The sequence below is a fragment of the Eulemur rufifrons genome, chromosome 3 (genome assembly GCF_041146395.1).
Source record: "Eulemur rufifrons isolate Redbay chromosome 3, OSU_ERuf_1, whole genome shotgun sequence".
In the NCBI taxonomy this organism is placed as follows: Eukaryota; Metazoa; Chordata; class Mammalia; order Primates; family Lemuridae; genus Eulemur; species Eulemur rufifrons.
Window position 1 is genome coordinate 60443499 of NC_090985.1, and position 13925 is coordinate 60457423.

At 31.9% G+C, this 13925-nt stretch overlaps 1 protein-coding gene across 1 annotated transcript in view; it reads right to left on the minus strand.

Annotated features, from left to right (window-relative positions):
- VPS13B (vacuolar protein sorting 13 homolog B) overlaps positions 1-13925 on the minus strand; it is a 754271-nt gene that overhangs the window by 438496 nt on the left and 301850 nt on the right. The window contains exon 20 of the mRNA XM_069465462.1: positions 3504-3613. Coding sequence (XP_069321563.1) covers positions 3504-3613 — 110 coding nt within the window. The remainder of the gene's footprint in view (positions 1-3503; positions 3614-13925) is intronic.

Genomic DNA, 13925 nt, shown 5'->3' on the forward strand with positions numbered 1-13925 from the left:
TCATATCTACATCCTGTAAAAAGTGTCCCTCTTTCATTTATTATTAAGTTAATAAGATAAAAATACAAGGAGATTATAAAGAATAAAATATATTCTCAGGCCAGGCATGGAGGCTCATGCCTGTAATCCTAGCACTTTGGGAGGCAGAGGTGGAAAGATCGCTTAAGGTCAGAAGTTCGAGACTAGTCTGAGCAAGAGCGAGACCCAGTCTCTAAAAAAATACAAAAATCAGCTGAACATGGTGGTGCACATCTGTAGTCCCAGCTACTTGGGAGGATGAGGCAGGAGGATCACTTGAGCCCTGAAGTTGGAGGCTGCAGTGAGCTATGATCACGCCACTGCACTCTAGCCTGGGTGACAGAGTGAAACTCTGTCTCAAAAGAACCCCCCAAAATATATTTGCATTATAACTAATAATTAATAGCTATTAACATTTAATCACATTTGTTTTTTTAAAAAATAAATGAAATATTACAAAGCTAAAAATCCCCTTTGACTGTCAACGTACTGCCCCTTCCTCTCAGCATCAACCATTATTACAATATTGTATTAGTACAAGTCTTTCAACTTAATTTTTACACTTAAATTTACTTACATACCTACACACTAAGGGTGGTCTTAGAAAAAAATATATATAAATGCTCTCACGTTGCATTTATCCTTGGGAAATTTCTTTTTGCATTAAATTTAATTTTGATTCATCCATACTAAGGTCTACCATATAATTTTTAATAAGTATGATACCATTTGAATATTCCATACTATATCCACTTGCTTACAGATGGCACTTAGATTATCTTCAATTTTACACTATCCTAATGACTATCTGGCTGGATTCCTTAGGCTTATATGAATACAAATGTCACATAAGAGCATACCTGAATCAAGAAGTAGAATTTTGAGGTTATAAGACCTGCTCATTTTCAATTCTATTAGATATTGCCAAATTTATCAATTTTCACTCATGACAGTAGTCATCATTCTCCACATTTTCACCAATACTGCACATTGGCATTTTTTCACTAAACAGATTTTCAAAATGAAGATGAGTGGTCATGAGTTGATAATAATTGAAGTGGGGTGATGGAGAGATATGGTTTAACTATACAATTCCCTCAATTTTCCATGAGTAAAAACTTTAAAGACTAAAATAGTAGATTAAGGACATTTTAAAAAGGATATTTTTGAGTATTACTGAACTATGGTAAAATAGTAATGTTATAGATTGCTGCTGAAAATGTAACCTATGTACCAATTCTGGAAGCAATTTGGCAATATAACAAAAACCTTAAAATATGTTTCAGAAATGCCAAATACATGCCTAAAGGTAATAATTACACTTTTAAAGATATATTCTAAGTTTATAAAGATAATTGCGAAGGTTTGCCTATGAAGATATTGACTCTAATATTATTTGTAACTCTGGGTAGAATTATGGATATTTGTTTACTTTTTAAATAAAGCTATTATTTTTGAACTTAGAAAAACATTTATAAGTCATCTGCTATATAAAAATGTTTTAATTAACAATGGACCACATATACAATGGGGGCCCATAAGATTATAATACCATACTTTTACTGTACTTTTTCCTGTTTGGATATGTTCAGATACACAAATACTTACCGTTGTGTTACAACTGCCTACAGTATTCAGTCAGTAACATGCTGTACAGGTTTGCAACGTATGAGGAATAGGCTATACTACATAGCAAAGGTGTATAGTGGGCTATACCATCTAGGTTTGTGTAAGTACACTCTATCATGTTTGCACAATGACAAAATCACCTGACACATTCCTCAGAACGTATTCCCACTATTAAGGAACATAAGACTATATATTCAATTTTAAAATAGATATAATAAAAGATAAAATTAAAATCCTTGAATGTACTTGATATCAATTAAATGAATGCTCAATTTACTTAAGCTGCTAGAACACTCTTATTTGACCTTCAGGGATATCTAATATATATTGGAAATAATTGTATTACTTAGAAAATCTCCAATTAAGGATTTACAATGAAAATTTTTCTCAGCTGGTTCCTGCCATTAGTCTTACTTTTGTATCACACATCGTATGTTCTGCTAGAATAAACATTCTAAAATCCAAATCCACTGACATTAATTTCCTATATTTCTTCTTTACCCTTCAAAATAAAGTTTCAAATACCTAGCATTAGAAATAAAATTTTATAGTAATTCGTTTCCAATTTCTATCATTCTCTATAAGAATATTTGACCCTATTGTGGAACCATCATGTTTTTGCATCTTCTTTGCCTTTGCTCAAACAGTTGAGTCTAGAACAACCTTCCCTGCCTCGTTTACACCTGTGATGCCCAGTTTAATTGTTAATTCCTCCTTTTCATACCCACTCCTGTTTGTGAGAACTACTCCTCTTTTTTGTTTTCACATAATCCTGGACATACATGAACACAGCAATTACTAACAACCACATTACTTAGTATTCTCAAATACACTAAGCACTCTTAGAGGAATAGACTTACCTATGATTTTTATTTCTGTGGCCCTGGGTCATACTGCCTTATATTCTATAACTACTTTTTAAAAGGAAAAATGGAACAGAGGCAGGGATAGCAAAAGTTTTGAATGAAATTGGACAAAGTGAAGAAAAACCTTTAAAAGATGCTCCTTAGATTGTACTTTAAAATTTTTTTTATTCTTACATAATGATAAAATTGTGAATTTTCTCCTATCAACTTGCTTTAAGTTACTTCAGAAAAAAGATACAAAGCTATTCCAAATAGAATATTGCAAAATTACAATTAAGGCAATGGGAAAATACAGTTCAATACAGCACAAACCTGGCCTCAAAAACTCAGTGTTGCCATTTACTAGCTATGTGATTATAGGTAAGCAAATCTCAATAATTATCAGTTTCTTTGTCTTTAAAAAGAGAATAATAAAACCAACTGTCAGAATTACATATAAATATCCTGACATATAGAAATTACATTTATGTATTCTAGAAACCATAATTACCCACTTTGGAATTTACACCCTTTTAAACAAACATATATCCCAACCTTTTTGCACCAACCATCCCAATCCCAGGATTAGGCATTCAATGCATGTTTGTTGAATAAATCTAAAGATAAAGAAGAAAGTAGAGATAAAAACAAAAAGCTAACATTAACTGAGTAATTCTTATGTATCAGTCACTGTGAGAATAGACATCTAGGCACTATGAGAGAACATAGGCTAGTAAAATAGGACTACTTAAATTAGTCTCTTATCTATCTTCTTCACAAACCATTGTACAGAAAGCCTTACATTAGTATTCAAAGAAACTCTAAGGTGAGATGCAATTTCTTGCACAGAAATTAATAAGTAGAATTGTTTAAAAGGGGTGGAATGGGGAACAGAGGAATTCTGGTACATTCATTTTTAAAAGAGTTTCAATAAAAAGATATATATAATCCTATTAAATAACTGAGATAAAGACTTATTCATTAAGATAAAAATTTATAAAAATCTCTTACCTGTTGCATATGCCTGCTTGTTCGTTTCTGAGGCTGATAGATGAGCCATGTATATAAGATTGGGTCAATATTAACTGCTAGTCCTTGTACACTGCAAAGAAATACAGCACCTAAAACATAAGATTTTTAAATTGTTATAATTCCTCATAAAAGTAATAAGCTTCATATCACTTTATACTGAGTGGGATAGCTATAATAAAAAAGACAAATACTAACAAGTGTTGGAAAGGATGTGGAGGAATTCAAACCCTCAAACATTGCTGTTAGGAATATAAAATGTACAGGAATGTAAAAAGGTGCAATCACTTTAGAAAACTGTATGACGTTTCCTCAAAAAATAAAACATATAGTCACAATGTGACCTAGTAATTCCATTCCTAGGTAAAAAGCCAAGAGAATAGAAAGCATATGCTCACAAAAACTCCTTATACTCAAGTTTTCATATCAGAGTAATTCATAGTAGCCAAAAAGTAAAAAGAATACAAATGTCCATGAATTGATGAATGAACAAACAAAATGTGGTATATCCATACAATGGAAAATTATCCATCCATGAAAAGGAATAAAGTGCTGATACATGCTACAACATGGATGAACCCTGAAAACATTATAATGTTCACTTAATAAGTAAAATAAGCCAGTCACGAAAAATCACATATTACATGACTGCACTTATGTGAAATGGCCAGAACAGTCAAAAGCATAGAGACAAAAAGTAGATCAGTGATTGCAAGGGCCTTGGCAGGGCAGGGTGAGTAGAAAAAACTGCAAATAGATACATGGTTTCCTTTGAGAGTGATGAAAATGTTCTGGAATTAGAAAATGGTGATGGCTGCCCAACCTTGTGAAGAGACTAAAAACCACTAAATTATATAATTTAAAAGAATTTTATGGAAAGTGAGTCATATCTCATTACAAGGGTATTAATCTTTTAAAAATAATATGCTTAACTTTGTAGGCAAAGAGCGATTTCTATATTGGCCATGAGAATGGAATATTACCTCCCCTTTTTATTTATATTATAAAACTAATTCATGATTTGAAAAGAAGCATTATTATAACCATTCAATAAATCATTGTAAATTACAACTTTTAATGTTTAAAAGCAGAGAGAGAGAGAGACAGAACTGCCTAGATGAAATGCAGGCTAACATTATGACATAAAATACCATGCTGAAGTGTAAGAAGTTGCAATTACATCCTACTAGCTAATATGTTTTTATCCTTCTCTGAGAAAAGTAGCTCACATGGAACTTAACCTAAAGCAGAATATCCCATTCTTAATTTATGTATAGGTTATATGTATCTGTAGTTCCACCAGAATGTATGGAACATAAGAGAAAGAGTATTTGGCAGTTTTGTTATAAACTGTACCCCCAGCATCTAGAAAAGTACTTGCCACATGGTAGGGGCTGAGAAAATGTCAAAATAAATGATAAATGAGTTCTCCAGTTGGGGTTAACCCAAATAAATGGGTTCTCATTTGTTCTATTATGTTACAGATTATTTAAACTCAGATAATTAGTATTATTACCGAGTCCTATGAAAAGTGATCCACACAGAGATGGAGATAAAAGGATGGAAGAGAGGAGGCAAGAGGAAAAGAAATCTCTCCTTTTTTTCAAAGCTTTGCACAGAATTTTCAAATAAGCAAAATCTGCCACATGTACTCCTGTTCCACTTTGTAGTGATACTTCTCCCAGAGGCCCAGAATAAGTATAGTTCCCTAGGCAGCTTGCTAAGACAAGATAAGCAATGCCCCCTTCCCATGGACAAAAACATGTGCTGCTGAGCAATGATTTACTTAAGTACATGACACATCAGAAAGAAAGGTAGGGAGAAACTAAATACAATATGATTGCAAAGTGGGATTTTTAATTGAAGTCAAATGGAAATCCAATTTAATATATTTAATATATTTTTTACTTTCATAGATTGCAAATTTCTCATAAGGACATAAATTTTTCTATTTCTCAAATATCACTTGTATACAGAATAAAGATATAAAAATGCTACATTACATTAAGAAAAATAAATAGGACTTTCCTAAAATGATATCCAATTTCCAAACAATTTAGCACCTCTATTAGAGACTATCATTTCCACAAACTAACCAAAATAAAATATTACAGTATATGCGGCAAGATTTTATTTATATTGTATTCATATTTTAAAACAACTAATCTCTCCAAAATGATGTTATCTGGGAAAGAGAATTTGCCTCCAAATGTGAAAACTCTTTATTAAGACCTTTTGATTTTAAAGCAATGAATTGAACCAGATTTAGAAAATTTAAAAGATTTAATAAAATTCAAGAATATATAATTCTAATCTTAAGGGTTAAAAGATCTTTCTAAAATATACAGAACTGAAATTACAGTGAGATTTGAATTATTTTCTGTCAAATAAGCCCACTATAATATAAATGTTTTATAACTGGTTATCACATAAATACCACACATAATATGTATTCTTGGCCAGGTGCAGTGGCTCACACCTATGATCCCAGCACTTTGGAAAGCTGAGGTAAGAGGATGGCTTGAGGTCAGAAGTTTGAGATCAGCCTGGGCAATACAATGAGACACTGACTCTAAAAAAATATTAAAAAATTAGCCAGACATGCTGGTGCGTGCCTGTAGTCCTATCTACTCAGTAGACTAAGGCAGGAGGATCATTTGAACCCACGAGTTTGAGGCTGCAGTGAGCTATGATAACGCCACTGCACTCCAGCCTGGGTGACAGAGCAAAAGCTACATTATGAAAGAAAACATTTGGATCTAGAAGACAAAGGATCCAACACAGGAGAAAAGTGATGGGAATCGCTAGAATTACAACAGCGAATTGGGGACAGGTACATGGAAAACTTAATAACAAACACAACTATGAAATACAGGGAAAACAAATGTTTTAAAGGAAAGGATACCTAATCATAGGATATAACATGACTTTGCCATGAATGTAATATAATGTAAATTGTGAAAAAAAAATAAATAAATCAAATTTATGATATAACAATATAGGAAATATGGGCATAGAAGAAGAATATGTGATAAAGGCTGGAGAGGGTGAAAGATGGCCAATCATCATTTTCCACACTAAAAACTCAATAAATAATGCTCTAAAATTAACAATTAAGAAATGCCAAGAAAAGCTATGTTATTTAAAAATATGGAAGGAAATACCAAAATAATTAAAGATTTGAAACTAGTTATCACTAGAAAAGCAAATATTAATAAAGGAGTTCTGTTGCCCTGAAGGAAAATGTAACTGCAATTCTGAAACTTGAGACAGCAGAAAAGACAAGTAGATGAGTCTTAGATTTTCTTGTGAGGATGAATCCTCTAGACACTAGCAAAAAGCAGAATAAAATTTTCTCCTTGAAAAAGTCTCCAATTCATTATCATGTAACAGCGACAAATTATGATTAGTCGATGTTTCCCACACACAAAAAAATCAGCAACTGCTACGGAAAACAAGTCACTGTGAGTGAGTCAGAAGTATTAACAAACAACTAATTTAGACCCTCAAGCACTGGAGGTATTAGAATACAGGATATAAAACAGCTATGTGTAAAATGTTTAAAAAACATGGAAACGTGAAGATGAATCAACAATAAGAAAGTATTAGCAAAGAGCAGATTTTAAAGAAAAATAAAAATTACAGAAGTGACAATTGTTGAAGTAAAAAATTCATTATACAGGTTAAAGAGAAGGTAAGATGCAATCGAAGAGAGAATTAGAGAAATGGCAGATATATAAGAAGATGATTTAAAATGCTACCCTGGATTAAAAAATGAATGAAAACTACTAAAATGAAGTTAATAGATATGGAGGTCCAAGAAAGAAGACCTAACATATATCCTACTGAATTCCAAAGGGAGATACTAGAGAATGGGGAAGAGGCAATATCATTATAAAGATAATGGCTAAAAATTTTACAGAAATGTTGAAAGATAACAAACCTAAAATCTCAGAGGTTCAGTGAACCTCCAACTGGAGAATTAAAATAAACATACACTAAAAAGAAAAAAAAAAAAGGAAGCTGTAAAACACTGAAGAAAATGAGAGGGTCAGAGAAGTATACACAAAATGAAAAGACAGATCACCTGATGAAATAACTTTAAAAGGCAAAATAAGTTGATGACCATCCTAGTAAATAGTCAATGGTATTCATTATGTGATTTTAGCTCAATACCTACATATATGTAACACATTCTTTTGTGTGTACCTAATGTTATATTTTGTGTCTACCTAATATTATATTTAAAAGATAATAAAGGAGGAAAAAAGATATTAAATTGATTTTTTTAAATAAATAAATCAGGATAAGTTTTGTTCTCTTTTATGTTATGTATCTAAGTACAGGCCACATACAAACTATAAGTTTTTTAATTATGATAAAAAATACCAAAAACCTCTACATAAACAAATAGTTTATAAATTTAAAAGTATGCAAACTGGAAAAGATAAAAATAAATTAAGAAATTAAAGACATCTTCCATGCTGTGCAAATTATTGTAAAAGTCTTTTTAGGTGTGTCAAAACTAAATGTGTTCAATGAATTTTCAAAAACATTCTTAATAAGTAATTGACACACTTTTTTTTTTTTTTTTTTTTTTTGAGACAGGGTCTCGCTGTGTCACCTGGGCTAGAGTGCAGTAGCATCATCATAGCTCACTGCAACCTCCAACTCCTTTGTCTCCAGCATTCCTCCTGCTTCAGCCTCCCGAGTAGATGGGACTACATGCACACACCACCACGCCTGGCTAAGTTTTCTATTTTTTGTAGAGACAGGGTCTCGCTCTTGCTCAGGCTGGTCTTGAACTCCTGGCCTCAAGCGATGCTGCTGTCTCAGCCTCCCAAAGTGCTAGGATTACAGGTGTGAGTCACTGTGCCCAGCCTGACACATCTTTCTAATTGGGATTTTTAGAGAGAAAAAAACATTTTCAAATGGACAATTAAACTTGAAGGTCTTATTTATTTTATAATTAAGAATTTTAAAAAATACTTCAATAACTACATGTTATATAATTACATTATACCAAAATGACTTCATAACTTGCAACCAGGCTTGAACTTTATGAATGTTAACTAGATGACAAGAGAATAACCCATTAATTTGCTATCAATTTAGTAGAAATATGATTTAGAGATAATGTTCTTTTAAACTTAAAGAGATTATTTTCATCCTATACTCAATTTACAAGACATAGCCTTTAAAAATAACACGTAAGTTCTGACATACAAGTGTGTGAGTAGTTTGATACTGAGTTGACACAAAACAGATCCACCATAAAGCACTAAAATTTGGCAATATATTATTCTGTTTAATTTTAGCCTGGGAGAACCACCATTAAAAAAAAGTGTGGTTATTTTTCTGCTTACTGCCAAAATGGTTCACTTATCCACATTCCACTCAGGTTTCACCAATTAGTTAAATCAGGGTACCACAATTACATCCAAAGCTGAAGAACTAAAGCTAAAGTAAGAGTTAGAGACTAAAGTTGTGCAGCATTAAACATACATGCTTCTTGTCAGCCACAGAACCTTATCAGCCAATGAGAGTGTCTTATAAAATATCAAGTTATATAAGGGAAAAAGTATTCTACGTTTTATTCTAAACTAATGAATGAGACCCAAAACACAAACATATTAATTTATGTCTAATTTAAATGGCTAAAACTATTGTTCTATTAAGCAGCTATAGTAAGGTAAGAACCTTTTAGACCTGTATAGCTCTTAAAAAATCATTTGCTACTCTTATTTTTAAGAGTAATTTCAATAATTTTCACTAAACCATTAAGTAAAAAACAACTAAAAAGGGAGAATCAATACTTCAAAGACAGAGGTAAGGAATAAAGACAAGAGAGCAATCCGAGGCTAGAAATGACAGAACAGAGACGAGCCACCAACTACTAGCAACTTTATCCAAAGGAATTGTGAAATTTTGTACAAATGAATCGTAAGATTTGTAGTTGTGTACATAGTAGCTCATGTTAATTAACAATTACTTCCCTTATAGGATGTAGAAAAATCACAAGATAATTCTATTCCATTGTAACAACAAGAACAAGCTACGTAAACCTATCAAAGCTTTTCAACACTCATCAAAGAGAAGAGTTCCCAGAGAAGCCCAACGAACAAAAATCATAAAAGTCAAAAGACCTCTCATAGGAGAGAAGGAATGAATAGTAGCTTTCATTCTTGGCAGAGTAGCATGAGGAGAAGAAAGCTGATAAAAAGGAAACTGCAGAGAGGTTGCAGGGTGGGATGGGGGTGGATAATGGGAGGTTGTGTGGTGGGCACAATATGTGTTGATCCAGTGATGGATGCACTGAAGGCCTTGACCTTATCACAATGCAATATATCAATATAGTAAAATTGTACTTGTACCCCATGAATATGTACAAAAAAATTAAAACTTTAAAAACAATTTTTAAAAAAGAAAACTGCACTTTAAACAAATGTTTAAAGACCCAGTTGGGGTTTGGCATGATAGTTCAAAATCACTGAGAACCCTAGACACAAGGAGATCCCATCCACCTGTCATCTGTTTTCCACAGGTGTCTACCAATTGTTTTTTACCACAGGCTCCATTATTCTTTTTGCACACAATGTTTGGCATTCAATAAAAAAACCACTATGAAATATAAAATAAGAAATTGTTCATTATAAAAAGAAGAAACAATACACTAGCCCCATAGGTGGCCCAGATTTTGGAATTATCAAACAGGGACTTTAAAACAACTCTAATAAATGTGTTAAAGAATGTAATGATAAAGGTAGATAACATGCATAAGCTGAAAGGGAATTTTACAGAGAGATAGAAACTATAAAAAAAGCTAAGTAGAAATATTAGAATTTTAAAAATACAGTATTAGAGGTGAAAAATTCTTTCCAACTGATGAATGATACTGAGATTTAAAAAGCTCAGTAAAGCCCAAGAAGAATAAATAAAAAGAAACTAGATCTACATACATCATGACCAAACTGCAAAAAACCAAAGAGAGAAAAAATTTTAAAATCATCCAGAGGAAAAAAGACACAATACATATAAAGGAATCAAGCTTCTAAATGATAAAAGATACCTTAAACAAAATTAAAGGCAAAAGTCAGATTAGAACAAAATATTTCAAAAATATATAACAAATATAATATTATTCATGATATATGAAGATCTCCTAAAAATTACTAAGAAAATAAGACATATAACAAAATAGACAAATAGGCAAAGAATATAAATAGACAAATATTAATAACAGAATAAGTATAATCAGGCTTCACTAATGCTCAATATCAGTAATAGCCAAAGAAATTCAAGGTGGAAAAATCATTTTTCTTCTGTCACTGGTAAAGCTATGAAGGATAAAGCACTCTCATGATGTGCTGAAAGAAATGAAAAACTGGCACTTTTTAAATGTATGTACTCACTGAACCAGCAATTTTAGTCTAGGAATCCTGCAAAAACATTTGTAGATACTCTCAAAGGCATATGCTCAAAGATATTCATATGTAGTAGTATTTACAATAAATAAAAATGTAAATAATATTAATTTCTATAGTCAACTTATGATTATGTAATGGAATACCACTCAGTCATTAAATTATGAGGTAAAGCTGTACATAACGACACAAAAATAAGTGCAGAATATAGTATATTAAGTGAAACAAGCAAAATGCAAACACAACTGTTTTACAAGGAAATTTCAGGTACTACATATATAAGTATGCTTAAGCATAAAACATGTTCATATATAGGTATATTTAAACATAAAGTAGTAATATGTCTGAGTATATGTCAGTGAATATACAAATGATATACTACAGAAAAAGATCTGCAAGTATAGGAGCCATGCTGTATACACACCAAGGGAAAACAACAAATGTATCACTTTATGATTTTAAAATAATACATTACTATCTTATTTATATTCTAAAACCAGGAAACAACATTAGTATTTTCCTCATCAATTCTGAATTTAAATGAAAACTTCAGTTAACATAAGAAACAAAAGGAAACTTGATTCCCCACAAGTAAAAACCATTTTAAAACTTATCAGTTCTCCTACAAGACTATTAATTTTTCAATTTGTCATTATTTTTTTTTTTTTTTTTTTTTTTTTGAGACAGAGTCTCACTCTGTTGCCCAGGCTAGAGTGAGTGCCGTGGCGTCAGCCTAGCTCACAGCAACCTCAAACTCCTGAGCTCAAGAGATCCTCCTGTCTCAGCCTCCCGAGTAGCTGGGACTACAGGCATGCGCCACCATGCCCGGCTAATTTTTTCTATATATATTTTTAGCTGTCCATATAATTTCTTTCTATTTTTAGTAGAGGTGGGGTCTCGCTCTTGCTCAGGCTGGTCTCGAACTCCTGAGCTCAAACGATCCGCCCACCTCGGCCTCCCAGAGTGCTAGGATTACAGGCGTGAGCCACCACGCCCGGCCAATTTGTCATTATTTTTCTCAGGATTTTCATTATTCAGTAACCCCATTCGACTGATCCTGTGCCAAACCAGTATAAATTAATATAGGATTCTATAACTAAAAAAAAATGATTTTTAAAACCAGTTCCTCAATTTAGACTTAATCCAGTTTTAGAAGAAAATACAATCAAAATATAGATTATAAATCAACATATAATCATTGTGAAATTTATTACCAATTAACTCATACTCCTCAGCAAAATCTTTTTTATTGTCCATTACTATGATAGTTTTATTAATTTCAAATATTTCTGCATCTATTTTATTAATAGGCCCAAAACTCCAACATACATCTTACTTGTATTGGCATATCTTAAATAATTCAAGACTGTGCGCATTGTAAAGACACTGTAAACATTATGAAAGTATTACCTCCTAAGTTAATAAGATTCTTAAAATATGAATTGGTATACAACAACTTAGATAGACCAGTATCTTAGTTTGATTCTAGTGTTTTAAAGTGAATATTGATATTCTCTGATCAAGCTTAATTCTAAATACTTAATTTATAACATACTGATTTAGCATTTTAATCTTGCTGACTACATGAAATTATGCACGTCTGACTTAAATTTTAAGCACACAAAGTGAAGATCATATGTGTGTATTTTTTTATAGATTCAACAGAAAACCTAATAAGCATTTTTTATTATAATTCTTAAAATTAACTGGAATAAGAATCTTCAGAGTCATCCACACTTGACGGTGTCCATAGCTTTTAAAATTTCATTTTATAAAAAAGACACCTGTACCTGTATGTTTATCACAGCACAATTAACAATTGCAAACATATGGAACCAATACCATGAAATACTACTCAGCCATCAAAAAGAATGAAATAATGTCTTTTGAAGCAACTTGGGTGGAATTGGAGTTTATTATTCCAAGTGAAGAAACCCAGAACAAAAAACCAAATACCACATGTTCTCACTTATAAGTGGGAATGAAGCAATGGCTATGCATGGTCATACAAAGTGACTTAATGGACATCGGAGACTAGGAAGGGGTAGGGCGGAAAAGGAGTGCAGGATGAAAAATTACCTATTGGGTACAATGTATACTACAGGTATATTAAAGCCTAGACTTCTTCATTATGCAATTCATCCATGTAACAAAAAAACCACTTGTATCACCCAAATATTTAAATTAAAAAAAAAAGTGATAATTAGTATACAGTTGGGTGTCTTTTTTCCCGTGGGAGAAAAATTCTTTAACAGCATGAAGTAGAGCAGAGTGTGTGTGGCCCTAACAAGGAGAAACGGAAGCTTGTGTAAGTGGCATTATTATGTCATCAGGGTAAGAGAAACTTACCCTGTTTGGGAGCCATACCGATGGTTAAGCTTTAGGCTTACATGAAATAAAATGAATGATAAAGAAAAGCCATGAGGGTTTCAAGTGGTTCTAGCAGTAAAAAACACAAATATTTAAGGTGATGGATATCCCAAGTACACAGATTTGAGCATTACAAATTATATGAATGTACTAAATTATCACACATAACTTGAAATTATGTACTTCTATTATGCATCAATAAAAGTTATAAAAAATAAAATAAAATTTCATGTACCACTAGAGGTTGGAAATGACTCTTTCAAAATCATTATAGTATTCAAAAGACTAGGAGATAAGGAGATATACATTATGGTTTAATTATGAAATCCTTCATACTAAAACTTTTGATTAATATTAAATCTTAACTTTGAAATTAAAAGCAATGCTTTTTTGACCAAGACCAGATAAGTATGTATTATCTGATACTTAGTATCATTACCTCTCATTTCATTTAAGATCCACTGGCATAAATCATAGGATGCATTTCTAGCATTCCTAAGTCCAGGACACTACACTCCATTTCATTAGTCATCCTTTTCCAGTCAAGTTATTTCTTTTAATCTCTCAGAAATTAAGGCTGCTTTTTAAATAAAGAACCTTAAGATCACTA